This window comes from Orcinus orca, chromosome 8 (assembly GCF_937001465.1).
Source record: "Orcinus orca chromosome 8, mOrcOrc1.1, whole genome shotgun sequence".
NCBI lineage: Eukaryota > Metazoa > Chordata > Mammalia > Artiodactyla > Delphinidae > Orcinus > Orcinus orca.
The window spans coordinates 191693-219490 of record NC_064566.1 but is presented as its reverse complement, the minus strand read 5'-3'; the positions used below and the strand labels follow the sequence as shown (position 1 = coordinate 219490).

General features: G+C 59.1%; 3 protein-coding genes across 10 annotated transcripts; 2 read left to right on the top strand and 1 right to left on the bottom strand.

The window, feature by feature from the left end:
* Nucleotides 1-532: 532 nt before the first annotated feature.
* ANO9 (anoctamin 9) lies at nucleotides 533-17837 on the top strand. Its single transcript, XM_049714369.1, is given in 26 exon segments — nucleotides 533-1320; nucleotides 1530-1604; nucleotides 2859-2933; nucleotides 3043-3168; nucleotides 3358-3503; nucleotides 4633-4679; nucleotides 4794-4852; nucleotides 4934-5007; nucleotides 5242-5376; nucleotides 5780-5876; nucleotides 6010-6070; nucleotides 6157-6239; nucleotides 6372-6418; nucleotides 6420-6462; nucleotides 6552-6692; nucleotides 6695-6715; nucleotides 6801-6837; nucleotides 7069-7180; nucleotides 14997-15054; nucleotides 15155-15252; nucleotides 15395-15522; nucleotides 15597-15749; nucleotides 16480-16627; nucleotides 17179-17280; nucleotides 17352-17445; nucleotides 17565-17837. Coding segments are annotated over 25 exon segments (2367 nt in total). The 5' UTR covers nucleotides 533-1320; nucleotides 1530-1595.
* LOC117195903 (uncharacterized) lies at nucleotides 12151-20223 on the bottom strand. The gene is made up of 3 exons (XM_049713410.1): nucleotides 20098-20223; nucleotides 15134-19847; nucleotides 12151-14476 (listed from the first exon to the last, which is right to left on the bottom strand). The coding sequence occupies exons 1-2, from the start codon at nucleotides 20221-20223 to the stop codon at nucleotides 18894-18896; spliced, it is 1080 nt and encodes a 359-aa protein (XP_049569367.1). The 3' UTR covers nucleotides 12151-14476; nucleotides 15134-18893.
* Nucleotides 18532-27126, top strand: SIGIRR (single Ig and TIR domain containing). Of its 8 annotated transcripts, none has more exons than XM_049714367.1 (10): nucleotides 18532-18655; nucleotides 22846-23005; nucleotides 23881-24079; nucleotides 24589-24722; nucleotides 24822-24962; nucleotides 25360-25503; nucleotides 25793-25895; nucleotides 25960-26110; nucleotides 26299-26488; nucleotides 26788-27126. In XM_049714367.1, the coding sequence occupies exons 2-10, from the start codon at nucleotides 22999-23001 to the stop codon at nucleotides 26949-26951; spliced, it is 1233 nt and encodes a 410-aa protein (XP_049570324.1). In that variant the 5' UTR covers nucleotides 18532-18655; nucleotides 22846-22998; the 3' UTR covers nucleotides 26952-27126. The 8 variants fall into 8 exon arrangements, with proteins under 8 accessions (XP_049570324.1, XP_049570320.1, XP_049570321.1 ...); XM_049714363.1 differs by having other exon boundaries at nucleotides 18579-18705; XM_049714364.1 differs by having other exon boundaries at nucleotides 18579-18705; nucleotides 21758-23005.
* Nucleotides 27127-27798: the final 672 nt, after the last annotated feature.

Below are 27798 nucleotides of genomic sequence, written 5' to 3'. Positions count from 1 at the left end.
GGTTGGCTGGACGTGGGGGTGACTTCAGGTGGACCTGGTTCCCATCTGTGAAGGCCTCTTTCCCTGGAGGACAGGTGGACAGATGGACAGCCTGATGCTGGAGGCTGTGTCTGTGACCACGGCCCAGAGAGGGGCCTTGCATGTGGCAGGTGGCCTGGGGATGGGGCTGGGGAGCCCAGAGTGTACAGGAAGCTGATGCTCAGGACCTGGTCCCTTTGCGGCTGTGGGGTGTGGGGTGGCTAGACCAGGGCTGGGCAGGGGGCACTCAGACCTGGCCGCTCCTGTGACTGCTCGCCCATTGCCCAGGGGTGACCAGGGCAACCCTGAGGGGTGCATGTACCTTTGCCCTCGGTGGGGGGTGTCTCCCTGTCCAGTGGCCCGAATCAATGGTGGGGGTCAGTGCCCGCAGGACACCTCTGGTCCAGATCACACACCATCCTCCAGGGAAGGTTGCGTTCCCCTTTTCCAAGAGGCTCTGGGTAATGTCCCAAAGCTGTGTGATGTCTCTGGGGAGGGAGGGCTGTCTGGGACCCCAGAGCTGCACCAAGTCCAGCAGCTCAGTTCTGGCGCCGCCTGAGGGCCAGCCTCCCGCTGTCGTCTTGGCGGGTCCCTCACGGGCAGTCTTCCCCAGGCTCCCTCCTGCTGCCTCCTGCCAGGGTGGCTTCCCTGTGCCGTCCCTCCCCGTGCTGGGGTCCCGTCTTCCCGTTCTTCAGCCTCAGGCCGGTGCTCATGTGAGGGAGTCTCTCCTTTCAGCCTCTGTGGGACTGTCCACCAGGGACCCTGGAAGGGTCCTCCTGCAGGAGGTCCCGGGCCTGGGGAGAGGTGGGGCGAGCCCTCATCTTGGGTCTGAAGTCAAGCACGTGAGGATCCGTTTCACTTACGAATTTGTCCAACATGACACTTAGCCCCTAAGGCGGGCAAGTCAGAACCTGCTGTTTGCTCACTGGGAGTAAATGAAGCCTAAAGACCCCCCTCCACTCCCCGCCCCGCCCCCCCACCAACCTGGATGCCAATCCCAGAACCCTCCACTCCACTTGTGCAGTTTTTACAGGTCTGTGAGTTTTCGTAAAGAGTCACAAAGACGGTGCAGGGTCCCCCGTGCCCCGTCGCCTGGGGCGCTGGTCAAAGCTAAGAGCCCAACACGGCCGCCTTGACTCATGTCACTGGCTTTTCCGTGCGTGTCCTCTCCTGTTCCCGGCTCGTGCGGGACCCGCCACGGCATCATCGCCACGTCTCCACAGCCCCTCCTGTCTGTGATGGTCCCTCCGTCCCGCCTTGTCCTTGGCCGCCTGCCTCTGGGGTCCGCTCACTCGGGCTCAGGTGAAAGGGCCTCCGGCGTCTTCTGCTGAGATGGGACTATAGGGGTTTTAGGGTGGGATCACGTACTATCGCATCACATGCTGTCAGGAGGTCCCCGACATCTCAATTACATCACCGTGACCTTGACCTTCATCACCTGGGTGGGGGGCATCTGCCAGGTTTCTCCTCTGTAGGGTGACTCCTTTTCCCTTTCACGCTTCCTTCATTAGTCACTGAGTCCAGCCCACCCTCGAGAGGGCGGAGTCTGCACCATCCTCCGGAGGCAGTAGCATAGGATGTGTGAGGTTTGTTAATGCTGCCGCAACAGTTAACAAAGAATCGGGGAGACTCAGGGGCTCGGCACCATCCGCTTCCCCCTTAAGGTTCTGCCCGCTGGTTTTAGTGTCCGTCCGTCTGTCCGGGACGTGCCTGCAGCAGTCGCTCCTGCACAGTTCTCACTGGACTTACTTTTAGGAAACTCAGTACCGTGTCACACTGGTCCCCAACGCCCTGCGTGCAGTGGTGGCCCTCATGTTCCTGTTGTGTGTGCTGATAGCACAGTATTTTCATCCATCTGCCTACCGATGGGAATTTGGGTTATTTCCACAATTCTGATATGAAATGTGCTGCTGTGAGCACCCTTGTCTGTCTCCAAAGGTGGCTGGCCCGGGGTGTAGTGTCTGGGACGGTCAACTTAGTTTCCCAAGTTCCAGCACCAATGTGTGAGCCACAGCAACACATGGGGATTCTGCTGAGTCACCGGGCTTTTTTTTTTTTTGACGTATAGTTGACTTACAACATTATAGTAGTTTCAGGTGATTTACAATATTATATTACATTCAATATTTTTATAGATCACCCGGGCTTTTTTTTTTTTAATATTTATTTATTTATTATTTATTTTGGCTGCTCTGGGTCTTAGCTGCAGCAGATGGGATCTTCATTGCGGCATGTGGGATTTAGTTGTGGCATGCATGTGGGATCTAGTTCCCGGAGCAGGGATCGGACCCGGGCCCCCTGCACTGGGAGCGTGGAGGCTTAGCCACTGGACCACCAGGGAAGTCCCACCCAGGCTTTTTTTTTGGGGGGGGGGCGCACCAAGCGGCATTGGGGATCTCAGTTCCCCGACCAGGGATTGAACCTGGGCCACGGCTGTGAAAGCACTGCATCCTAAACACTAGACAGCCAGGGAACTCCCACACCTGTGTTTTTAGAGCTGTCTGGCCGTAAAATGTTGGCTACCAAATGGTGGAAGGTGGTGCCTCTTGGTCACCTGGCCTGCGTTTCCAGATGGTTCCCTAGCTCCATGGTTTCAGCTTCTGAGTGCCCCTCTTTTGTGAAGTGTGCCCACTTTAAACTGGGCTGTCTGCCTTTTCTTATGAATTCTGGGAGCTCTTTGTATAGATTTCCAAACCAGCCTCTGCCGGCCGCTTGTGCTGTAGCCTCGGTGCACGCACTTAGCCCCACCCGGAACTACCCCTTTGCTACCAGAGCACCCAGCCCAGGAGGTGCTTGTCTGCTGCAATGAGCCCCATCCTCCGTCTGCTCTTCACCCCCAGGGAGAAGAGAGCCTCCGGATCCTGGTGGGGACCGAAGGGGACAGCCCCCTGCAGATGGACATCAATACCACTGAGGTGAGTCTCTGCTTGAGTCTCTCCTGGGCTTGGTCCCACCTACTGCCCCATGGCCCGCACCTGGCCCACCCTGGTCCCCAGTCCCAGTCCCCACACCTCTTGCTTCTAGACTGAGGCCTCCGAGCCATGGGACTATGTCGTTGTGGCTGATCACTGCACCCAGAGAAACCCCAGGCAGGTCCAGCGGCAGCAGCAGTTCCTGGAAGAGCTCGAGAGGAAGGGCTTCTGCTACAGGGTGGGCGGGCTGAGGGCCTCGCCTGGGCGCAGGGGTCACGTGGGACTGGGCGGATCCCGGGGAGGTGTCTGGGGAGGTGGGCTGAGGCCTCGTGCAGGAGAAGGATACGAGGGGATAGGCCATTGGCTTTGGATGAAGGGGAGGGTCCCAATGTGGAGTAGAGGGTCCCATGCTGTCCCCCACCCTCAGGCGAGGGAGGACCAGGCGAAGGTGTTCTTTGGGATCCGAGCTGACAACCGGGTCTTTGACCGGTACCGCAGACTTCTCATGGAGCCCGAGGCTACCGCCCCCAGAGGGGAGCTGGCCAGGCCAACTTCCATCCCAGCCACCACCAGGTGAGAGGCTGGCCCAGAGTGGGGCCAGGAGGACCCCTGCCCGCCCACATGCCGGTCCAGACAGGCAGCAAGGCTCCCAGGAGTGGTCCCAGGGTGGAGGGCCCAGGGGGCAAGGGTCTGTGAGTCAGTTTCCATGTCTGTAATACGGGAAAATGACAGTTCTCACCTCTTGGAGTGTTTGAAGGTTACATGTGACTATGTCCCCCAGATGCAGAATAGAAACCAGCCTTAAAGGGTGGGCAGAATTTGGAGAGGCTGAGAGGATCCTCCCAGCTGTCCCTCCTAGGCTCTGAGGTCATCTCCCTGGATTCACATCCTGACTTCTTTCCTCCAGACCAAATGCCCCTCCCTGGACATCTATCCCCTGCTTCCCAGGCATCCAACACCTCCTCTCTCTCCAAGCACCTGCTTCTCTCCACCCCGATCCTCTAGGCCTCCAAGCCAGCCCACCTGCCCTCCCCACAGCCCTCCTCCATCATCTTCCTGGCTCCAGCCCCGGCCCCCTGAACTCATCTGGGGCCCGATCAGGGAGACTAGTGAAGAACACTCCTGGAATTTGGATACGAGGCAGTGGAGGGGGGCTTCCTGTGAACACAGAAGGACTGGCCGGTCTTGGGAGGACACATGAATAGAGGCATCTTGATGGGGCCTGAGAGGAGCAGGCTGTGGGGAGTCCCCTGGACACTCAGGGGGACTGTATAGTCAGATGCCTGAATGTGCCGCTTCCTGGCTGTGTGGCCTTGACCAAATTACTCACTCTCTCTGAGCTTCAGTCGCCCCATAGGCAAAATGGCTCACAGGGGTGCAAAGAGGATTTGTGCACATAAAGAGTGTGCTCTCGACGTGTGGGGGCTCCAGGTGGGACGGGTGATTGGAGGTGGGAGGTCTGGGAGGGATCTGGGAGAGACTACTGCAGGGCTGAGCATCGGGGCCCTGGGAAGAGAGAGACCACCCTGAGGGAGGCCCACCTTGGAACCATGGCACAGCTAGACCCTGGGAGGATTTAAGGAGGTGGGCTCCCAGAGGAGTCCTGGATTCTGGGCTCTGGTCAGGTGGTCTGGGGGCTCTGCTAGGACACAGAGGACCTGGCCAGATAGAGGGCCATCCTGAGCCAGCTCTTGTGTTCCAGAATCCAAATTGTCAACTTTGTGCTGAACAGCAAGATGGCAGCTGGTGGTAAGGACTGGATGGCAGCAGCCCACCAGGAGGGGCAGTCACACGGGGAGAACGGGACAGGGTCCTCCCTCACCCCTCACTCCCTTCTGACCCGAGAATCCCTGTGGCCACCAGACACGCTCCAGGATTTGGTGAAGGATGGGGTCTTTGAGGCCGTGTTTCCCCTACACAAGGTGAGTGGTGGGCCGGCTGGGAGAGGACCTGAGGGCAGGACCTGAGGCAAGAAGCTCTCACCGTCTGTCGCCTGTGCTCAGGGGGAGGAAGACCTAAAGAAGAAATGGGCCTGGTGGAGAAACATGTTCCAAGAGCAGCCAATTGGTGACATCAGGTACTACTGCCCCCCGCGGACACACCTGCGCCCCCGCAGGCAGGCTGCGCCCCCCGCGGTTATACCCACGCCTCCAGCAAACTGCTGTGCGGACTCCCATTTAGACACACGTTTAGATGCCCTCAGTCCAGACGCTCCTTGCCCGCCCCCGCATGTGGCATGCCTCACCCCGGCGTTGGCGGTGGACGGTCACCCCTGCTGGGAGTGGCCCTGACGGGACGGCTGTGCCCCTAGGAACTACTTCGGTGAGAAGGTGGCGCTGTACTTCGCCTGGCTCGGCTGGTACACCTACATGCTGGTGCCCGCCGCGGTGGTGGGCCTCATCATCTTCCTGAGCGGGTTTGCCCATTTCGAAGCCAGCCAGATCAGGTGGGGCGGAGTCAGGCAAGGGACGGGACTGGGGGGTCAGGGAAGGGGCAGGACCGGGGTGGGGGAGGTCACGGAAGGGGCGGGGTTAGGGCGGGGTCGTGAAAGGGAGGGACTGAGGGTGGGGAGGAGTCAGGGAATGAGCGGGACAGGGGTGTGTAGGGTCATGGAGGGGGCGGGGTTGGGGTGGAGTCACGTAAGGGGGTGGGACTGAGGGGGGCTGGGTGGAGTCAGAAAGGGGGCGTGACTGGGGTGGGGTCGTGGAGGGGCGGGGTCGTGAAGGGGCGGGACTGAGGGTGGGGCGGAGTCAGGGAAGGGGCGGCCTGGGGCGGGGGCGGGGTCCCCCAGGGGCCACAGGAGGGGCCACAGGTAAGCGCCGCCGACAACCCGGTCCCTGCACCCCCAGCAGGGAAATCTGTGATGCCCACGACGTCTACATGTGCCCTCGCGGCCACCACAGCCCCAGGTACCAGCGGCTCTCAGAAACCTGCGCCTTCGCCAAGGTTTGCGCCGGGGGGGGGGGTGGGGGGGGTGGGGGGGGTGGGCACTGCGGCTGCTCGCCCGCGGGGAAGAGGGCCCAGGGGGTCCTCCCAGGGAAGGGAAGGCCGCCCCAGCCCCACGCGCCGCTCTCCCCAGCTCACCCACCTCTTCGACAACGAGGGCACCGTGCTGTTCGCCGTGTTCACGGCGCTGTGGGGTGAGTCGCTGCGGCACCTGGGGGGCAGCCGAGCTCCACACGCAGCGGGGACACGCCGTGAGGCCTCTGCTTTCTCCCGGCTGCAGCCACCGTGTTCCTGGAGTTGTGGAAGCGGGAGCGAGTCCGTGTGGTCCTGCAATGGGACCTGTACGGGTGGGACGAGGACCAGGTGAGGCTGAGCCAGGTGACCAGGCCCAGGGCCCACACGAGTCTGCTGTGTCTGAGTGGGTCCCCATGTATGAGTCGCGGTTCCCGTGGGTGAGGAGTCCCGTGTCTCAGGCGTGTCCGTTGCCGTCCACAGGAGGAAATGGTGCTGGGGCTCATTGCCTGCCCTGACTACCAGCCCCGGCTACGCGCGGAGTACCGTTATCCTCCTGCTGTCTCTGTTGATGGTACTCCTGGCGCGCCCCTGGTGGGGCTGGAGAGCAGGTGGGGCGGCCCCCGGAGGCCTGCCCATCCTGGCCTCCCCGACCCCCGCCAGATCTGCCTGATGATAGGCATGGCCCACGTCCTGGTGATCTGCCGCGTCCTGGTCGCTGCCCTTTTCAGCTCCGCCTTGCCCTTCCTGGGAGAGCAGGTGACCACGGCCGTGGTGGTGACCGGGGCCCTGGTTCACTATGTGAGAGCATCCTCGTCATGACCAAGGCAGGGGTCGGGGCAGGGCGAGGGTGCCGGTGGGGGTGCGGCTCTGCTGAGGTCCGAGGTGAGCCCTCCGTCTCCCCTCCCACAGATCAACAAATATGTGGCACTGAAGCTTTGTGACTTTGGTGAGAGGAGGGCCCCCCTGAGCCCCTCTCTGGCTACTGGAGGGAGGATTCAGGGCGGGGATCTTGGAGCCCTGGGGTGGGGGAAGGGGGCCTACGAGAGGGCAGGGGCTCGCACCTGGGAGACAGGTGGGGGTTGCAGGTGTCCCTGAGTTGTCAGGATAGGGACAGGCTGGGCGCGGGCTGTCATCGGGGTGAAGGATGGGGGAGGGACGGCCCCACATCTCATTCCAGAGAAGCCCAGGACCTTCTCAGAGCGAGAGAGCAAGTTCACCATCAAGTTCTTCACTGTGTAGTTCTTTGCTCACTTCTCCTCCCTTATCTACATCGCCTTCATCCTGGGCAGGTAAGGGCCACCTGCTCCCACATGCCTCCCTCTAACTCCTTTCTCCCCACCTTGAAAATAGAAATACCTGTTCTTTTTAATTTTTAAAGAAAATCATGCTCAGAACACGTGGAAACCCAGTAAAGAAATATGTGAAGGAAGCCCACAGCGAACCCCCAACTGTCCAATCCTCGTCCTCAGAGATGACACTGTAACTGTTTGTTGGGTCTTCCCAAACTTTTTCACACATTTAAGTACACACACATACACCTATTGACATGAGTGATTTTGTCGCGTAAATAATTGTATCTGCCTTACACTGAAAACGTACTATGGGCGTTTTCCAGGTCTGCATGGGCGGTGAGGCTTTGCTTTTACAAACATACTATGGGCGTTCTTTTGTGGGATGCCCTTGCATTTATTTAACCACTTCAGTTGGTGGACATTCGGGTTAATTCCAGTTTTGAGGTTTATACATGAAGCTGCAGTGGGCATCCCATGGAACACACATGCACGTGCACATGCACACACTTCCCCTCACCTTCCTAATTAATGAAATGAACATTTTTCGTTCAATCAACATATCTTTTCTTGTCTTTTCTGAAGAAAATAATTCCTCTATGTGTTCTCTATGTTTGTTCAAATGTTGTAAGTTACACATATACTGCCAATTAATCCCAAACTCTCTAGCAGAACTTTATTTATTTGCAAAATTTATTTATTCAGTTATTTATTTATTTTTGGCTGCGTTGGGTCTTCAATGCTGCGTGCGGGCTTTCTCTAGTTGTGGCGAGTGGGGGCTACTCTTTGTTGAGGTACCCGGGCTTCTCATTTCTCATTGCGGTGGCTTCTCTTGTTGCTGAGCACGGGCTCTAGGCGTGCAGGCTTCAGTAGTTGCGGCACACGGGCTCGGTAGTTTTGGCTCGTGGGCTCTAGAGCGCAGGCTCAGTAGTTGTGGCGCACGGGCTTAGTTGCTCCATGGCATGTGGGATCTTCCCGGACCAGGGTTCAAACCCGTGTCCCCGGCACTGGCAGGTGGATTTTTAACCACTGCGCCACCAGGGAAGTCCCTCTAGAAGAACTTTAGAAGAAACCAACTCCTGCCAGTATGTTCAAAGACATCATGAGGTCCTTGGAGACGCCCTCGTGGCATCTGTCCCCTTCTCTTGGGGCTGTGCTTGGCCCTTTCATCCTGGGAAGCCCCTCACTCTCTGCCGTGTAGGATCCCAAGTTTTCCAGTGGCTTCCTGTGAAAGGGTACATGGGAAATCATATGTGCTGAGTTTCCTCTTTATTGGGGGCCTGACTGAGCGTCTGCTGGAGAAAGAGTTCTAAGTTGGATATGGTTTTCCTCAGACTTCTGGAGGGTATTTTGGTTTCCGGCTTCCAGCGTTCTGTTCCGCAAGTCTGGCGTTAGTGTTCTTCCAACTCTCTGTGCATCTTCTCACTGTCCCCCGTCTTCTGGAATTTCTCAGCCGTGTGACTTGGTGGGTCTTTTTCAGTCGACGTGCTTCGGTAATTCACATCTCTCTCCTCCACACGCCAGCTTTCCTCTCTCTGCCGGCTGATTTCCACCATCACACAAACATGCTGTCACAGATCTTTCCGGAAGTCTTCTCATCGGCGAACCTGGTTTCTGGTTCTCCCGCCTCGCACTTCTGCCTCCCTGGTACTCTCACTGCCTCCTGGCGCTGACCTTTGCTCTCCTGCTGACCTCGGAACGTTGCCTGGCCCCGAACCCTGGTCCCTCAGACTCTGCTCTTCCCTTGCTCCCCCTCCATAGCCGTTGCCACCCAGGACGTGACGCGCATTTATTTGTTCACTGTCTCTCTCAGAAATGGCAGCTCCCCAGGGCGGAGGGTAGGGCGCTTGTCCTTTGCTGAATGCTCAGCTCCTGCAGCCGGCCACGCGTGCAGAATCAATGCTGGTCAAATGGAAAGAAATTACCGGGTACTCACTGGGCCTGGAGCCTCAGGGCCTTCAGTTTTGAGAGATTTTCTCATGTACCTGATAGTCTCCTGCTTCAGCTCCCTCTCCTCCCTTCTGAGGAATTCTTTTTGTTTGGAAATTGGACCTTCTGAATTGATCATCTACTTTTCTTGGCTTTTTTTCTCCCATTCTGTTCCAGTTTCTTGGAGTTTTTCTCAGCTGTTTTCCAACCCTTCTACTGAACGTTTCGCTTCTGCTTATGTTCTCATTTCAGAGCACTCCTTTTGACATGTGCAGATTCTTCACAGCCCCCTCTTCATGTCACCTGGACACCAGGGCTTTTCTTTTCTGAGGGTGTGGCCTCTCTTTTTCCCTTCTACTCTGGCATTTCTTCTGTTCCTTTCGAGTTTCTTTGATGCTCTTTCTTTGATTGGTCTCTGATTCTGGTGTTAGAGACCCCCCCCCCCCCCCGCCTTAGATGTCTTTTATTCTTGGCCACCTGTCCGTAATTGAGAAAGGCGTGTGCCAGTGGCTTTGCTCTGGACTATGTGTCTCCTGTCGGGACCTCTTGCTGTGTCGGTTCCTGAAGGGGAATCCCTGGTCTCCTGCCTGGAGGCAGAAGGATGCCCGTCAGTATGCTGGGAGCCCAGCTGGGGAAGGGACACTGTGGGGTCTCAGTGTCCATTGGCCCAACCCTGCGATCTGAATCTTTGGTTGTTCAACCCCCTAGAAATGTCTTTGTCTTCTTGTGTGTGTGTCTCTTGTGTGTGTGGGGGGGTGGATTAGGGGTTGGATAGGAGGCCCAGAGGTTCAGCCGGGCCTGCCTCCCATCCAGTGGGTGCTCCCAAGCTACCAGAGGTGCCCAAGTCCTGGGGTGTTCCAGGCTCTTGGGCAGGGTTGTGTTGCTATTCAGACGTCTTCCCTGCAGGCTTAGATCCAGCCTGATGTCTCAAGTGGGCTGCAGGCCTCCCCAGTTCCCTTCCATCTCCGAGGTGATGCCTGGCAGTGGGTGTGGGCAGCCAGCCATTTTAACTGGGAGTCGGCAGTGCACATTTAAATTGAGAGACATTGCTAAAGCACCCTCCAAAAATGCTGTGCTGACTCACAAAGCCACACACTGTGTACGTGACTGCACACTCCACGTTGGTCTGATGAACAAAGACCTTAAAGGTGCGTTATTAAAACCTATTAGTGAGAATCCAGCATCTTTCCAGATATTTTTTGGCCATTAAGTTTCTTTTCCTATAAGTTGTTCATATCATCTGAGCATTTTTATAACATCAAGGTCAAGTGGATTCTCTTCTGACTCATCATGTCACATTTTACTGTGCTTATCTGACCGTTTCTTTGTTGTGCAGCTCTTTATTTTTCCTGTTGTTTTTAATTGCCTTTTTTCCTCCTTGCCTGTCTTTATCTTATCAAGGTTATCCAGCCTCTCCATGTCAAACTGCCTATTGCATGGAGTCTCTTTTCTCCCAGAGACCCTCCAGTCTCCCCACACTGGGCTGGTGGCGCTCCGTGCCTCCTGCATACCTGTCTCCCTGGGACTTCAATCTGCTGCTTTCCTGGGTTAGGGCCGTCATTTCCTGGACTCCCAAGCCTCCTTCTTTCTCGATTTTTGCTTTCATTTATTTTGAGAAGGTATATCGGGGAGGCAAACTCTGAATTCATTATGTCTAAAGGTGTCATGTTCTACTGTTGCACAAGATTGGCACGGCTGGGTATAGAAATCTAACTTCAGAACACTTTTCCCTTCTAGAACTTTAAAGACATTGCTCCGTTGTCTTTGAACATGCAAAATGGATGATAAGAAATGTGCAGAAAATCTGATTTTTGTTTCTTCCTAGTTGACCTAGAAGCTTTAGGATCTTCTCTTTAAACAGGGGAACAATCTAGGGTGGGTCTTTTCTTCACGCACTGTGCTGGGCAATTGTTGGCACCTTCCGATGAAACAGCCCGTGTCCTGCTTAGGCTCACTACGTTTTCTTCTGTTTTTCCTTAGGTTGTTTTTAATTTTTATTGGAGTATATGGTTGGTTTACAATGTTGTGTTAGCCTCCACTGCACAACAAAATGAATCAGCCATACACATACAGATACCCCGTCCCTTTTGGACTTCCCTCCCATTTAGGTCACCACAGTGCATTGGGGAGAGTTCCCTGTGCTCTGCACTATGTTCCCATCAGCTGTCTATTTTATACATAGTGTCGATAATGCGTATGTGTCAGTCCCAGTCTCCCAGTTTCTCCCACCCCACCCCTTTCCCCCTTGGTATCCATACATTTGTTCTCTACGTCTGTGTCTCTGTTTCTGCTTTGCATATAAGATCACCTATACCATTTTTCTAGATTCCACATATATGTGTTATCATATGATGTTTTTCTCTTTCTGACTTACTTCACTCTGTGTGCCACTCTCTAGGTCCATCCACGTCTCCACAAATGACTGCATTTCATTCCTTTTTGTGGCTGAGTACTTTTCCATTGTATGTATGTACCACATCTTCTTTATCCATTCCTCTGTTGATGGACATTTAGGTTGCTTCCGTGTCCTGGCTATTGTAAATAGTGCTGCTGTGAACATTGGGGTGCATGTGTTTTTTTGAATTGTGGTTTTCTCTGGGTATATGCCCAGTAGTGGGATTGTTGGTTCAGGTGGTAGTTTTATTTTTAGTTTTTTTTGGTTTTTTCTTTTCTTTTCTTTTTTTTTTTTTTTTTGCGGTACGTGGGCCTCTCACTGTTGTGGCCTCTCCCGCCGCGGAGCACAGGCTCCGGACGCGCAGGCTCAGCGGCCGTGGCTCACGGGCCCAGCCGCTCCGCGGCACGTGGGATCCTCCCAGACCGGGGCACGAACCCGTGTCCCCTGCATGGGCAGGCGGACTCTCAACCACTGCGCCACCAGGGAAGCCCTAGTTTTTTTTGGTTTTTTTCCTTAGGTTTTTAAAAATATTTTTTTCCCCTCTGCTGTCTATGGAATGCCTGGTCCTCTTGGGTTTCTTATCTTTTTCTCTCATATATTCCATCTCTGTGTCTTTACATTCCACATCTGGAAAGATTTCCTTCACTTTGTCTTTTTGCCTTTTTTTTTTTTAATGTTTGTTTATTTATTTATTTGGCTACACTGGGTTTTAGTTGTGGCATGTGGGATCTTTAGTTGCAGCATGCGAACTCTTAGTTGCGGCATGTGGGATCTAGTTCCCTGACCAGGGATTGAACCCAGGCCCCCTGCATTGGGAATGTGGAGTCTTAGCCACTGGACCACTAGGGAAGTCCCTGTTTTCTTTTTTTAAGTTTAACAGTTAAAGTCTTAATTTCCAGGAGGGTTTTTATTTTTTTATCCTTTTATTTTTTTAAAGTGTCCTTTTCTTGTTTCCACAGATACAGTACTTTCTTGAGGATATCAATGTTCTTTTTTCCCCTTAAGTTCTCATCTGTTTCCTCATTATCTCATTTCCTAAAGGGTCCATCTTCCTGTTCCTTTATTGTAGTCCTTCTCTTTTGTACAGCTGGTTTTCCTCGTGCCTGAAGATTTGTAGCTGTCCATTCATACTGAAGAACGAAGGACTGAGTAGGTTTTCCCTGGCAGGATGGGATATGTCTTTATAATAACTCACGTCTGCTGACACTCACCCGTTCTATCCTAAGGGCCTCACATTCATCAGCTCTAATCTGCACAACAGCCCTATGGGGTAGGGACTCTCTAAACCCCATTTCACAGATGAGTAGACCGAGGCACAGAAAGGTTAAGTCGCACAGTCAGCAGGCGGTGGGGCAGATGGAAGCCTGAGTCTGGCGCCTTTCGTGTACTGGCCCTGCATGTGGCATCCCTGGGAGGAGAGGGCAGGAGCCTGTGCAGCCACTCGTGTTTCTCTGGAGGCGGTTCCTGTTTCGTCACGAAGGTTATCAGTGTGTCTGTTTATAGTTCCTGTTTTTCATGCCGTGCTCAAAAAGGCCTCCCCTCCTCAACATTAAAAACATGTTCAGGGGCTTCCCTGGTGGTGCAGTGGTTCAGAGTCCGCCTGCCAATGCAGGGGACGCGAGTTCGTGCCCCGGTCCGGGAGGATCCCACATGCCGCGGAGCGGCTGGGCCCGTGAGCCATGGCCGCTGAGCCTTGCGTCCGGAGCAAGACAAAAAAAACCAAAAAAAACGTTCAGCTGTGATTTCCCTTAGATGCTTATGGTTTCAACATCTTAAACATTTAAATCTTTGATTCACAAGGAATTTGTTTTGCTGCAGGCGGCAAAGGAGGGAAGCCTGTTTTGTTGTTTTCCAAGTGACAGCCAGTTGTCCCCAAACCATTTGTTGACTGTTCCATCGCCACCACCACCCTTCTGTCACACAGTAAGTTCCATCATGCACTTGACTGTTTTGGTGCTCCGTGGATTCTGATGACTCTGGTCTAGTTCCATCATGCACTTGACTGTTTTGGCGCTCCGTGGATTCTGATGACTCTGGTCTAGTTCCATCATGCACTTGACTGTTTTGGCGCTCCGTGGATTCTGATGACTCTGGTCTAGTACATTTCTGTGTCATTACTACTGTAATGCTTTCCTGTCAGATAGGTCTGGCGTTAATTTTCTTTTTCTCTTCTTTTTCACTTTTCCTTTTCTGTAGTTATTTACGTGTTTATTCTTCTAGGTGAACTTTAATGTTTGTCAAACTCCATCAAAATTCTGTGGGATTTAGCTTAAGACTGCAGTGAAATTATACATTCTTTTAGGGAGAATTGACATAGATACTGTATTAATTTTCGGTTGCTGACCACACTTAGTGGCTTTAAACAACACACATTACATACAGTTCTCGAGGCCAAGAGTCCAAAATGGGTCTCACTGGGCTAAAATCAGGGTGTCAGCAGGGCTGTGTTCTGTCTGCAGGCCCTCAGGGAGAGCCCACACTCTTGTTTTTTTCAGCTTCTAGAGGCTGCCTGGCCCGCTCCGTCCTGTGTCTGCAAAGCCAGTGGTGTCAGGCTGGGTCCTTCTCATCCTGCCATCTCTCTGGCTCTCCCTCTTACTCATTTAAGGACTCTGGTGATTACAGTGGGCACACCCAGATAATCCAGGATTCTCTCTCCATTTTAAGGTCAGCTGATTAGCAACCTTAATACCACCTGCCATGTCAGATAACATTATTCACAGGTTCCAGGAATTAGGATGTGGTATCTTTGGGGGCCTGACATTCCACCTGTCACAAAAATACAAGCGTAAGTTTTTCTATCGAAGAACAAGTTTCCTCTATTCAAGTCTTGTTTTAATGTTCTTTAGCTGTGTTATAGTTTTCTTCTTATGGGTCCCCCATATTTCCTGTGAATTTCACTCTGTTTTATAGTTTTTGCCGCTATCTGCGACAGATATGTCCTCCTGCTACATTTCTCAGTGGTTTTGTTGCACCTAGGAAAGCAAAAGGGAGTTGAGCTTGATATCAATTTTATATCCACTCTGAGCATTTTTCAGATTTACCTGCCCAATCGTTCAGTTGATTTATTTTGGTTTCCCAGATATATAATCGTATTTTCTACAACAAGTTTTTCCTTTGCAAAGTTACACCATTCTGGAATAGTAGTTGTCATGAACTGTAGTAACAGGAGTGCTTGTAGGACTTCACCGTTGAGCATAATAAGCCCAACGTTTGGTTAAATATACCTTTTTTATCATGGAAATCAGGTGATTTAAACACAAAGTAGCCCTGTGTGCACAGTTACCTGGGGAGAAACTGAGGCCCCTCCTCACAGCCTTTCCTGAGCCTGTGAACAGCTGAGAGGTCCCTGGCGGTCCTGCGCGCACGCAGGCCTGTCTGGGTTAGCCTCTGCTCACCTGTGGGGCGGGTCTCCTTCCTTCCCCTCCAGGCCCCACTGCTCCCCGACTCCCACTCCTGTCCTGCCCCCTCTCTCAGCCTCGCTGCCCTTCCCAGGATCAACGGTAACCCCGGGAAGTTGGTGCGCCTGGCAGGGCTGTGGAAGCTGGAGGTGGTCAGTCTGTCCGGAGGCCTTACTGCCCTCTTCCTGAACTGCCCCAACCCCCTGATCACCCCCAGGCCCCGTGCCTGACCTCTCACCCTCGCCCCCGCAGTGCCATCTCAGCGGCTGCATGACGGACCTGTTCGTGCAGGTGGCCATCATCATGGGTCTGAAACAAACGCTCAGCAACTGCATGGAGTACCTGGGCCCGTGAGGACCACCCTCCCTCCCGGGGCGCCACTCTCACCACAGGGAGCCCCTGAACCCACAGGACCCCACCTCCCAGAGCCAGCAGTCCCGAGGGGTCCTCAGCCCCCCTCCCCGTCCCCCACCCGGTCCTCCTCGCTCGCAGATGCCTGGCCCACAAGTGTCGCTCGATGCGAGCCACGTCCCAGGACCCCGAGCTGAGGCACTGGCGGCGCAACTACCGCCTGAACCCGGTCAACACCTTCAGCCTGTTCGAGGAGTTCATGGAGATGAGTACGCAGGGCGGGGCTGCTGGGCGGAGGGGCGGGCACCGCGCAGGGGCCCACGGTGACGACCCCCACCCCCAGGGATCCAGTAGGGCTTCACCACCATCTTCGTGGCCGCCTTCCCGCTTGCCCTGCTGCTGGCGCTCTTCAGCAACCTCGTGGAGATCTGCCTGGACGCCATCAAGATGGTCCAGGTGCAGCGGCGCCTGGTGCCCCGCAAGGCCAAGGACATCAGTCAGGGGCCCGACGGGGCGGCCTGAGGGCGGGCGCTCCAGCCATGGGGGCATGAGCCGCGAGGCGCGCTGGGGCCACGCCAGTCCCCTTGAAACCACCGCTCTGAGCCATGGGGGCAGGGCTCAGGCCCCAGGAAGAGGCGGGGCTGGCAGGCACCTCGCAGGCCTTTCCCCCCCAGGGGTCCCATTGAAGGGCCAGCTGCCGCCCTGCGGAGGCCGTGCAGAACGGCTTGACTCTCAGGGAGCTGAGGGAGAGGGGTCCAGCAGCTGGGCACAGGGACTGAGAGCAGGTGGCCTTAGTCACCTTGACTGGCCTCGCTGAGGTGGACAGGTGTCAGGGATGAAGCCAGGAGTTGTGGCGTTGGACATAGGCAGTGGGAGAGAGAAGTGTGAGGGAGACTTGGGACCAGGTTAAGGGGGTCTGCCCTGGGGAGGGGACCCAGGAGGTGGAGCAGGCCTGGGGGCAGCCGAAAGTTTCAGGCATAAGATGGGGGGCGGAGACCTGAGCCCCTCCCTGTCCACGTCAAGAAGAGGGGTGCAGGAGAGTGGAGGCTGCTCTCTGTTGGCCCTGGCCCAGGTCTTCCTCATCAGGGACCTGGCCCTGCGGCTGCCACAAGCAGAGACACGATGAGGCCCTTGACCATCCAGGCTCCCAGCTTCAGGGGATCACCAGAGGTGGGGGGGCAGGGGGCGGGGAGACAGTGCAGGCCTCACCCCCTGCCATGGCCCAGGGACCTGGCTGCAGGTGCTGGCGATAATCGGCGTGCTGGCCGTCACTGCCGACGGGATGGTCATCGCCTTCACATCTGAGTTCATCCCCCGAGTGGTGTACAAGTACTGCTATGGCCCGTGCCGACAGGGGGCCCACCCTGCAGTCGAGTAAGGGGACACCGCCACACAGACCCTGTCCAGAGACCCCTGGGAAACTGGCCCAACCATGGCCCAGCCCCAGGGGACCCCAGGGAAGGGCTCAATGCTAACAGTATTGCCTGGGGTGGGCTGCCCTCCCACAGCAACCTGCAGACCCTGAGTGGACCCCGGGAGTGCTGACTGGGACCCCAGTAGGGGATTAACGTCCCAGAACCAGCTGTTTTCTGAGCAAGTGATACTGGAATGGCTCCCCTTCCAAAGGCAGACCCTTAGTGGTCTGCATGCTGTCCTCATCCAGTTCCTCCAGCCCTGCAGGGGGGCAGGTCTCCAGGGGTAGGTCTCCCCCAGGAAGGCTGGCAAGGAAGCCTCGGCCCCTGGCAAGGAAGGCAGGTGGTGGCCTTCAGCCTCCCCCAGGGGCTCCTCTCCCATGTACAGAGACGAAGGAGGGGGGTCTGCACTGTGGCCCACCCTGATGGCCCCCACCAGGCAGGGGTCGGTTACAAGCCAGCACCCCAGAAGCCTGAAGGGACCACACCAAACTCCTCTCCCCCTCCCCCCAGCTGCCTCACGGGCTACGTCAACCACAGCCTGTCCGTGTTCTACACCAAGGACTCCCAGAATCCTGTTGAAATAGAGGGCTCAGAGAATGTGACTGAGTGCAGGTTTGGACCCCCATCCCCTGTGAGCACCCTCTGAACTCCTGACTCCTGACCTCAGGTGCTCCCCACCCCAGGGACTGGGACTGTGGCACCGCTCAGAACTCCAACTTCACTGAGCAGCCCTGGTTCCTCCTGGCCGTCCGTCTGACCTTCCTCATCCTCTTCGAGGTGAGCCAACACTGGGGACAGGCCCCAGGGCGGGGCAGCTCTCTGCAGCCCTCCCTGGGCCCCTGCCCCCTAAAGTCCCTGCTCAGCGCACCTTGACCTCCCCACTCTGGCCCTCCCAGCACGTGGCCTCATGCGTCAAGCTCATTGCTGGCTGGTTTGTGCCTGATGTGCCTCGGTGGGTGAAGAATGAAGTCCTGAAGAGGAAGCACCAGAGACTTGGGGAGGCGGGGCTGCCGGGGCCTGGCCCCGAGTCCCGAAGTACCAGAGACTCCGGCCGAGAGCACAGACATGGAGCAGGCCCGGAGCCGGTCAAGAGGCCAAGTTGCAGAGCTGCTGCCACCACCGCCCACCCCAGCCCTGGCTGTGTGTGTGTGTGGGCGGGCTTTAATTAGACCCGCGTATATGTGGGGGTCCTGGGAGCCCCTGTATGTTTGGGGTGTCTGTGAGCTGCACACCTGTCCATGGTCTGGGAGGCCTGTTCCACCTGTGAGGGCTCAGGCTTGGTACTGCCTGACTTGAACTCTGAGTGACCCCTGTCACCCAGAGAACCGGGGCGGGGTTGGGGGGGGGAACAGTGCAGGCCTGTCCTGTCTTCTCACGCCGTCTCGACAGGAAAACTGGCCCAGTTTCCTGGGCCCCAGATCCTGCCCCACCCCACTGGCTCCCCTCAACCAGCAGAGTTTTCTCTAATAAAATAAAACTGCTTTGTGTTAATTTCTGGGCTTCTGGCCGATTACGTCTGCCCTCAGGGCTAGCTGGGAAACTGAGGCCGTGACGGAGAGAGGCCCGGAATGTGGTAGCCTCCGCCCCGCTCTGGTTTTCCGTGGGCTTCCAAGTGAGGGGTGCCTTACAGAGGTCACAGAGGTCTTACCCTCCCTGCACCTCGGGTTTAGGAGCGGGAGTCAAGGCAGGCTTCCTAGAGGAAGACAAAGAGCTTGGGAGGAGGAGCAGAACCGCAGCAGGTGCTCCTGGGGACGGTGGAATTTCCGAGGAGTTCCTGGGGCACCGAGACTCTCGGGGCTGGTCGGGCCGGTTTGGCCTCTGCCCCCAGGCGCGGCGGCCGCGGCTCCAGGGGGCCGAGCGCAGGACCGTCTTGAACACCAGCCTGAGGCTCGAAGCAGGACAGTTGGGTCCGCCCTCGCCCCGGCTGCTGGGCGGGGCTGCACCTGCTACCGTCGCTGGGGCTGTCGCCGCTGCGCACCTGGCCCAGGTGAGCCGCTCCACCCTCGCGGCCGCGCAAGCCCCGGGTCTTGTCAGCAGGTGAGTGCCGATCGCGGCTCCTACCTGCGGAGGTGAGTGGAGGTCGCCGGCTCCCGGGAGCCAGAACCGGGCCTGGAGCTTGGGGGGCCGAGGCGCCTTTTGCCCCGGGGAGCCTCTGGGCCGTGGCGGGTGCGGTTCCGCAGGAAGCGCCTCGGAGCCGAGCCCGTTGCCCGCGTCGCCCGGAAGCCTCAGCTCACCCTCGTTCCGGCCCCTCCGGCCTTGCGGGGGCGAGGGCCGCTCTTCCCGCTCCGCCCGACTTGGCCCTCGGCCAGGAGAGGGAAGAGGAGCGCCGAGGCGCTGAGGGACCCCGCCTCCGCCCCAAAGTCCGAGCCCAGCCCCGAGGCCTCCCAGAGCGCCGGGGGCGGACGGAGAAACCTGCTGGAGCCGCTGCGCACCTGTGTCCGGGCGGTGCTACAGCCGTCCGCGCACCCCGCCCTTCCGTGCGCGCCCCCGACCTGCCCGTCCCCGCGCCCCCCAAATGTGCGCGCCCTGCCTGGCTCACCCCACCCGGAGGAAGGGGGTACTAACGCCCCTCCGGGAAGGCGGAGCGCGGGTGTGGGGTGTGTGGCGGGCCCGGGGGTGCAGGAGGGGGCCTCTCGGCTCGCGGGGCCACAGGGCTTTGTGCAAGTTCTTTCCTTCGGGACAGACGTCCGGGGATGAAGCACGCGCCAGGCGCAGAGGGGCCGCCGGTCCCAGATGAGGGGGAGTCGCTCAGAGACTGGGGTGCTGAGCAGCAAATCAGATGGCTGGGCGCCTGGGGACAAGGCGCGGGCGCGCGCCCGGCGGCCAGGCCGACGCCGAGGCTCCGGGGAGGCGGAGAGCCAGCGTGAGGCCGGCGGGTGGGAGGGGCTAGGGCTTCCTAGGAACCGCGCGGGTGCAGCCGAGCGCGGTGGGCGGTGCAGGGGGCGGGCTCGGATTCGGAAGGGCTGTTCTCGAGAGTGCCTGAGGCGACGTGGGGTTTTTCTGCTCACTTTGTGGAGTGGGCCTGGGGGACAAGGGAGGGTGAGGGTGGGCGTTAGCAAAGGGTGGACGGGCGCCCAGTCGCGGCTGTGAGGTGGTGGTGCGGGTGGGCATGCCGAGAGGCAGGCAGTCTGGCAGGAGCTTTGAAAGGCAGCAAAGCAGGTGGGGACACCAGGGAGAACCTAGCTCTTTGCCTCCTGCCTGGGCTCTCCCGGGCAGGTCACTGACTGCTGGCGGCCACCAGCCTGTCCATCAGGTGCTTACGCTGTTCACTCAGCCTCAGGGCCCACTGGGGCTCCTTGGAGGAGCTGCGGCTCGGTGGGGAAGGCGTGCAGTCAGGACTTCTTCCAGTTCTATTGGACCCTGAGCCCAAGATGCACCATCGTCCAAGGGTCTTGGAGGCCACGGGGGGGCGGGCGTTGTGCAGGGTGCCTTGGACAGGGTCAGATTAAGGATGTAGGAAAGCTGACGCTGCAGTGAGGATGCTCTGCCCCTGGAGGGTGAGGGCAGGGACAGGGACCACAGGGGACCCTGCCCGATTGCTATGAGCAGCGCCATCAGCCACCAGTGCTGGGCCCTGAGTTCCAGGTCAGTCCGGGATGGTGGTGCAGGGGGGTCTGTTGTGACTCCAGGAGATGTCGGCTCTCCACCACCTGGGCTCAGAGCTGGGAGCCTCGCTGAGGCCTCCTGTTCGCTCCCTTATCTAGAAGAGGGGGCTTAAGGTCCATGTGATACCCCAGCCTCCTTGTAACTGCTCACCATTTGGGGGCTACACCTGGGAGGTGGGCAGGGAGGGGGCCAGAGAGCCCTGTTCAAGGGCCCGTTATTGGTGAGAGTTTCCACAGGAGCCCCACCCATCACCCTGGCAGGTCAGAGGTCAGAGATACATCGGGGCTGCTCACTGGGGCCCGGGGAGCTACGTGGAGACACCCGCCCCCCGCCCTGTCTCCTGGGTGTTGGGACCATAGGGAGTGTCCGGGAAGCAGGCCATACTGCCCAGCTCCTCAGGTGTGTGCAGGACGGCCCTGACTGGGGGTCCGCTGGCCAGGACCCCCACATATCACCGTGGCCCCCAGCCCTTCTGCCACCTCCCCGCTCACCCAGGCCTGGCCTTGGGAAGGGAAGGACGGTGCCGGTGCCGGTGCCCGGGTGGGCTGGGGCGGGCCCTAGAGGAAGGAGCTGCTTGACTCAGAGTTACAGGAAGAGTGGGGCAGGCGGGGCTGGCGGGGAGAACCACCAACTGCCCGCCCGCCCGCCAGCCCGCTGGGGAGGAGGGTGGGTGCCTGGGTGGGGTTTAGGTTGAGGAGAGGATGTGACTGCAAAGCCAGGAAGCTACGGGGAAAGTTCTTATTAAAACGCACAAACAAAAGCCAGGTCCTCGCCGTGCTTGGCGATGCGTCTGGGGCAGCCGTGGTGATTTGGACTGGGCCGGGGGCCCAGCCGAGCAAACAGTTTGCTTCCAAGCACACGTGAATGACCTCAGTGACGGACATCCCCTCCTCAGGAGGAAAGAGCTGGAACCAGGTGACTTCGTGTTCTCGCTGCTCAGCGTGAGCCTGTGTTCTCGTCCTTGGATGCCTTTTCCGGCCTGAGCCCTCTCCTCGAAATCAGGCCTGGCTGAGGGGAGGCCCGCAAAGCACGTGGCTTGCGTGTGCACGTGTGTGCGTGGTGCGTGTGTGCCAGTGAGAGAGCAAGGGGTGATGGGAGGCTGAGGGTGGGTGTGAGGTGCAGTGTGTGTGGTGTGGGGTGTGCCAGGTGTGTGGACTGCCAGAGTGTCGGAGGTGTGGGGAGTGTGCACGTGCAGGCATGTGTGGGGCGTGCAGGGGGCGGTCGTACAACACAGAGACGATACAGAGGACGGGGAGGGTTGCAGCGGAGGGTGTGCAGGGGGACACCTGTCGCCTGGCCATGTGGTTTGGCCTGAATTTCCAGGAGGGTCCGAGGTTGCCTTTCCAGGGGTAGGAGGTCTTCTGAGGTTACAGAGGCCAAGGGGCCACTGTAGGAGTTGCCCTGGGACCCGCTGGGCTGGGGGAGGGGGCGTGAGCCGCCCAGCCTCCCATAGCCCTCAGTGGGCTTGTCCTCCTGCTTCAAGGGCCTTCCCAGGACTGCCCTCCACTCCAAAGGACTTCTGGAAGGACCCTCCGCACCAGCCCCCCGGGAACGAGCCTGCCGCTCCACCGATTTCTGAGGAAATTCCAGCCCAGCCAAACCAGGGGCTTCCAGCTGATCACGGGGCCACATCGGGTCACCCGTGCCGAAGGAATGGGGGGCAGGCTAAGACTCGTCCCTGCAAAGCCTCAGGGGCCCTACGGGTGGGGGGAGGGCCTGAAGGAGCCGGGGCCCTGGTGTGTCCACTTAGCAGGGAGCAGGGGGAGGACTAGGTGCCCAGTAAATACCCGCTGGGCACCAGGGAGGAGGTGCCCAGGGCCCGGCTGCCAAGGAGTCTTCCTCAAAGGCTCTGCCACTGGGGCTTCGTGCCCCGCCGTTCAGCCCAGGTCACTGGAGAGCTTTTTGGGTCAAGAGGCGTGTGGCTGCTGCCAGTCTGGCCGGGAGTGGTCCCAGACCCCGCGGAGGAGAGAAAGGTCACCGTGGGCGGGTGGGGGCTTCCCTTGGACAACTATACGGACAGTGTGGACAAAAGTGTCTGGGTCTGAAGATGACAAATGGGTGGAGGTGCCAGCACAGGACCCAGAAGGAGGGCTGCCCCGTGAGACCAGCCTGACCCCCCGCTCACCCCTCCTGCCTCGACACCTCGGCCCAGTGCAGCCTCAAGTGCAGGGTTCACGCGTGCGTGGTGCACCCAGGACGGCGTCCAGAACAAAACCCCATGGCTGGGAGCGAGGCTCAGTCAGGCAGCCCAGCACTCGAGAACCCCGAGCCCCCCGGAGCCTCGGTACAGGCTGAGTGCGGCTGTACTGCAGCCCCCCTGCCTGTGGGTGGCAGCCCTGTCCCAGGGGACCTGGGAACGAGGCCAACTCCTGGGCTCACGAGGTGTGCCGGGAGTGCTGTCCCACCCTGGGCTGTCACCGCGTCCCTGGGGCAGATGACGTGCAGTCTAGGCTGTGCCTGGTGCTCTGGGGCCTCCACGCGGCAGCTGGGGCAGAGGCAGTGCTTCAGTGGCCAGAGTTACACGTTAACTTATCCTGTTCTTGTTTAACTTGCTTCCGGGGATGGCGGCAGCCTCTGACCCATCCTGGTGCCCTGACTGACTGGCCACAAGGACAGAGAGTGAATCCTGCCCAGCCCTTGAGGGATCAGTCTGCTCGGCCAAGGAGCCCCGGGGAGCCGTGGGTGGCACCAGTGTCCAGCCTGCCTTGAGGCCCCGGCCAGACCATGGCAGGTAGACGGCCAGAGAGGGATGGGCATGGGCTCCACTCCCACCTCCTGCCCCTCAGGCTGGCTCCACGCTGCAGTGTGGCCTGGCCTCTCTGCTTGGCCTCAAGCCAGGGGTACAAAGACCTCTGTTTGCCCCTCCCCTATGGCCCGGGGTCCTGAGCCCATGGTTAGGATGGGCCCACACCGTCTCCTGCCCAAGGCCTCTAGACCAGGCTCGTGGGGGTCAGTAAAGCCCAGGGATACTGGGAGTGGGCGCGGTGGGCGGCCATGGGGGGTGGGCTGCTGGGAGACCACACTACCAAGATGATGGCAGGCTTCTATGACTACCGGCTCCGGCTCATCACCCCAATTAAAAGATCTTGGTGAGGTGAGAAGGCTTGCCTGTAGCCAGGAGTAGAGGGTCCTGGAACCCCCAGCTCCCATACCAGGTGGAAGGTGCTGACGCCCAACCCCTGACTCCCCCAAACCACTGGTGTCCAGCAGAGGGGCCGGGGCCTGGGCATCAGAGCAGTGGGCGACAGGTGCACACAGGAAATGTGTGCTGGCTCACGTCCTGGGTAGACAGGCAGCTAGGCGGGCCCTGCTGAGCTGGAGGGCGGTGCTGGGCCAGCTCAGCCATGACTCCGTGCTAACATCTTCTCTGGGGACGGGCAGCCACATCTGGGGCAGGCAGAACACATACGAACCGGCTGCTGCTGGGGTTAGATGTGCCAAATGCCAGGCCCTGTCCCCTGTGGGACGTGTGGACAGACGTGATGCAGTTACCAAGCAGCACATGCCACTGGCCACCGTGGTTTTCTCCTGGCCCACAGACCATCTGTGGACAGTGGGAGGCTGGAATCGTGGGCACAGCTAACCCACTCGGTCCTCTCTCTGCAGGAGCCTGCGACAGGGCCCCTGACTTCCTCTCCCCATCTGGAAACCAGGTCCTGTGGCCTGCCCTGGGCAGTGTGGTCACTCTGAACTGCACGGCCTCAGTGGTCTCTGGGCCCCACTGCCCCTTGCCCTCGGTCCAGTGGCTGAGAGATGGGCTGCTGCTGGGCAATGGAAGCCACTATGACCTCCATGAGGACTCCTGGTAAGAGATGAGGGTGTCCAGGGTCAGGTGACCACGCTGGATATACCCCGCCCCCCCAGTGGCCTCTCTGACCTACATCCTGGTCTGTAATGACCTGGACATGGGCTGGGGAGTGACTGGCCAGACATGCCATGGGCAGAGTGCCACTCTGGACGCACACTAAGAGTCAGTGACTGCAGGGACAGATGGCCCCTCTAGACACTCACCTTGTAGACCACCCAGGGCCATGGGTGCCAGCAGAGTCCTACAGCCTGAATTACTCACTGACCAACGGGCCAAGCCTAGGATCTGAGGACCCCCAGGACCCAGACCCAGGATTAGGGTGACTGTCCCAAAAGAGATCCACACCCCCTTCATGTTCTGGCCATTTCTCTTAGCTTATGGCCCAAGGACTGCCCAGGAGGCCCAAATCTGCAGCCTCTCTGGGTGAGTCCCAGACAAGTGGGGCTCTGGGGCATCCGGTGATGCTGTCGAGCCCCAGGTGAGGGGGTGGGGCCTGGTCTCCCCAGGGTCAAGGCCAACTGGTCAGAGGTGCTTGTGTCCAGTGTCCTGGGGATCAACCTGACCAGTACTGAAGACTTCAGGACCTTCACCTGCTCCGTCCAGAACATCAGCTCCTCTTCCTTCACTCTTTGGAGAGCTGGTGAGTGGGGTCCAGTGGGGCAGAAGTTAGGAGGGAGGCCTGGGGAGCCTTTAGGCTTGGAGGGTGCTGGGCTGGCTCAGTCAGTGGCTCTGTCCCCAGGCCTGGCTGGACACGTGGCCGCGGTGCTGGCCTCACTTCTGGTCCTGCTGGTCCTGCTGCTGGCAGCGCTGCTATACGCGAAGTGTCGACTCAATGTACTGCTCTGGTACCAAGACACGTATGGGGAGGTGGAGATGAACGGTGCGTGGGGCGCGGATGCATGGGGAGGCGGAGTCAGCCACGGGGCCTCCCTAGGCTCAGCTCTGGGTGGGGGGGATTGGCTCTGGAGGTGGGGGCGAGGAGGCATCCGTCCCTGGAGGGCACTGGAGAGATCCCAGTCCAGGAAAGGGGGGTGTCTCTGTGCAGCCCAGGAGGGCACAGGGCCGGCAGAAGGGGGCCACGGTAGCCTGGTTCCAGGGCTCCACTCGGAATCCTGTGCTGAGGAGGGGTCTAAGCGGGGCCCGGGGCCGAGATCTGCTGGATCTGCGTCTGGGGGGCTGGCCTGGACCCTGGGGCACAAGGGGGTAGGTTTAGGCGGCCCCGAGGGTGGCAAGCCTAGGCCTGGAAAGCGGCCGCGCTGACCCGCCGCCGTCCGCAGACGGGAAGCTCTACGACGCCTACGTCTCCTACAGCGACAGCCCCGAGGACCGGAAGTTCGTGAACTTCATCCTGAAGCCGCAGCTGGAGCGGCGTCGGGGTTACAAGCTCTTTCTGGACGACCGCGACCTCCTGCCTCGCGCGGGTACGGCGGCGCCCTGCCCTTTTCCGCTCGGGCCCAGCCCCGATGCGGGGCGCAGGCCCCGCCCCTGTTCCGGCCCAGACCCCGCCTTTCCAGGGCCACGCCCCTCAAAGCCCGCCTCCTCCCCGTGCAGGGCCCAGCCCCATCTCTACTTGGGCCCCGCCCCTGTTCCGGCCCAGATCCCGCCTTCCTAGGGCCACGCCCCCTCGGGTCCTCCTCAGGCCTAGGCTAGGGCCCCGCCCCTTCTAGGGCCCCGTCCGCACCGCCCCCGCCGATGCCCGGGTTCCCGCAGAGCCGTCGGCCGACCTCCTGGTGAACCTGAGCCGCTGCCGGCGCCTCGTCGTGGTGTTGTCCGACGCCTTCCTCGGCCGGGCCTGGTGCAGTCACAGCTTCCGGTGGGTCCCGCGCGGGGCTGGGTGGGCCCCAACTGCGCCCCCCCTGACTGTGCCGCCCTCGCAGGGAGGGCCTGTGCCGGCTGCTGGAGCTCACGCGCAGACCCATCTTCATCACTTTCGAGGGCCAGCGGCGCGACCCCGCACACCCTGCGCTCCGCCTGCTGCGCCAGCATCGCCACCTGGTGACCCTGCTGCTCTGGAGGCCCGGTTCCGTGGTGCGGAGGGGCAGGGGGCGGGGAGGGAGGGGGCTTGTGGATGGGAGCCCGTGGGTGGAGGTGCCATGATCAGCCGCCCAGAGGAGTGGGCTCTTTGGGGCCAAGGAGACCAGGGTCTTTCCGTGTTGGCACCCCCTCACCCCCCCCCAGTTGTTCACGCTCGCTAACTGCCCCACCTTGGCCTCCAGACACCTTCCTCCGATTTTTGGAAAGAGCTACAGTTGGCATTGCCACGGAAGGTGCAGTACAGAGCGATGGAGGGAGACCCCCAGACCCGGCTGCAGGATGACAAGGACCCCATGCTGATTGTGCGAGGCCGGGTCCCAGAGGGTCGGACCCTGGACCCGGAGCTGGACCCTGACCCTGAGGGGGACTTGGGTATGCCCACCGGCCCCACCCCTGACCCTGAGAAGCTCAGCCTGAGTTGGAGGGGGGCTGCATAAGGTGGAGCCCCAAAAAGGGTCCAGGTGGCAGGGACTGCTCCCTGCAGCCCGTGGATGGGCTTAATTCCCAGCACCTCCCACTGCCTCTTTCCATGAAGGTGGTCGGGCCCGGGGCCTGACTGGGAACCTCCAGGATCTCAAATGCCACCATGCAGGAGGGGCAGCAGGGAGTGACCCTGGCAGAAGGCAGGCTGTGGGCGGCCCAGCCTCAGGCCTGGCGGTACCCCTCCCCAGGTGTACGAGGGCCTGTCTTTGGGGAGCCAGCAGCTCCACCGCATGCAAGTGGGGTCTCGCTTGGAGAGGGCCAAGGCAGTGAAGTGGATGTGTCGGACCTTGGCTCGCGAAACTACAGTGCCCGCACGGACTTCTACTGCCTGGTGTCGGAGGATGACGTGTAGCCCCTGCCCCGTGGAGCAGCAGGTTCACCAGGGACAGCTGGGGCAGGGCTGGGGTGGGTTTTTTTCCCACTCAGCAGGACCACGAGCCCTGTCTACCTGCAGCCTTGGGACCTCGGGGAAGGAGAGTGGGCCCAGCGACCCTCCTCGTGCCAGAAATAAAGTCCTTTGGAATCCCGCCCAGGTCTCGGCCTCTCCTCCCCTGGGGCAGGAAGGGGGTGTGCAGTGTTCTGAGCGAACACCCCACCCCTCACTTCCGTCTCAGGCACTCCAGGGCCCTGGATCCCTTCCTTTTCTCGCTCCATGGCCACCTGGTCACCGCACCTGGGTGTTCCCTCAAGCCCACCCTCTCCCCATCCTCCTCCGTCCTGAGCCAGCTGAGGCGTGTCTCTTGCAGCGGCCTCCTCAGGTCTCCCTGCTTGGGGCCGTGACTGTTCCCAGTCCCACTGTGATCCAGACAGTCCCTGGGGGGCAGGCCCCTTAGAGACTTCAGGTTCTGAGCTTTGCAGAAAAAGCCTGTTGTTGTAAAAAATGTCAGTGGGAACTTTACAACCAACGGGCCTGGCTTGGTGAGATGGAGAGGTCCCAGAACCTACTGGACCCCAAGCCTCAGACAGCATGAGTATACCTATCAGGGCACCTCCAGGCCCAGGATGGCAGGGCAGGGAGAGGTGTTGGATGCATCTGCCGCGTGAGCACAGCCCGGCAGGGCAGCACCGAGGCCAGTAGGAGTCACAGCTGCCCCAGAAGTGCTTGTTCCTCTACACACCAGGTCCCCAGCTCTGCTGCTTCTGCATCTCACTTGGCTTGAGGCTGCCTCTGCTGTTTGCCCCATCTCCTCCATTCTCTC

What these genes read in the sequence shown, in the direction of transcription:
- SIGIRR (XM_049714367.1), top strand. An exon ending in GACCTCCATGAGGACTCCTG is followed by an intron (nt 24,080 to 24,588) that starts GTAAGAGATGAG and finishes TGGTCTCCCCAG; the next exon opens with GGTCAAGGCCAACTGGTCAG. An exon ending in TGACCCTGAGGGGGACTTGG is followed by an intron (nt 26,489 to 26,787) that starts GTATGCCCACCG and finishes ACCCCTCCCCAG; the next exon opens with GTGTACGAGGGCCTGTCTTT.
- LOC117195903 (XM_049713410.1), bottom strand. Translation starts at nt 20,223, where the DNA reads ATGGCGCTGCTCATAGCAATCGGGCAGGGTCCCCTGTGGTCCCTGTCC. An exon ending in TTAATCTGACCCTGTCCAAG is followed by an intron (nt 19,848 to 20,097) that starts GCACCCTGCACA and finishes GCAAAGAGCTAG; the next exon opens with GTTCTCCCTGGTGTCCCCAC.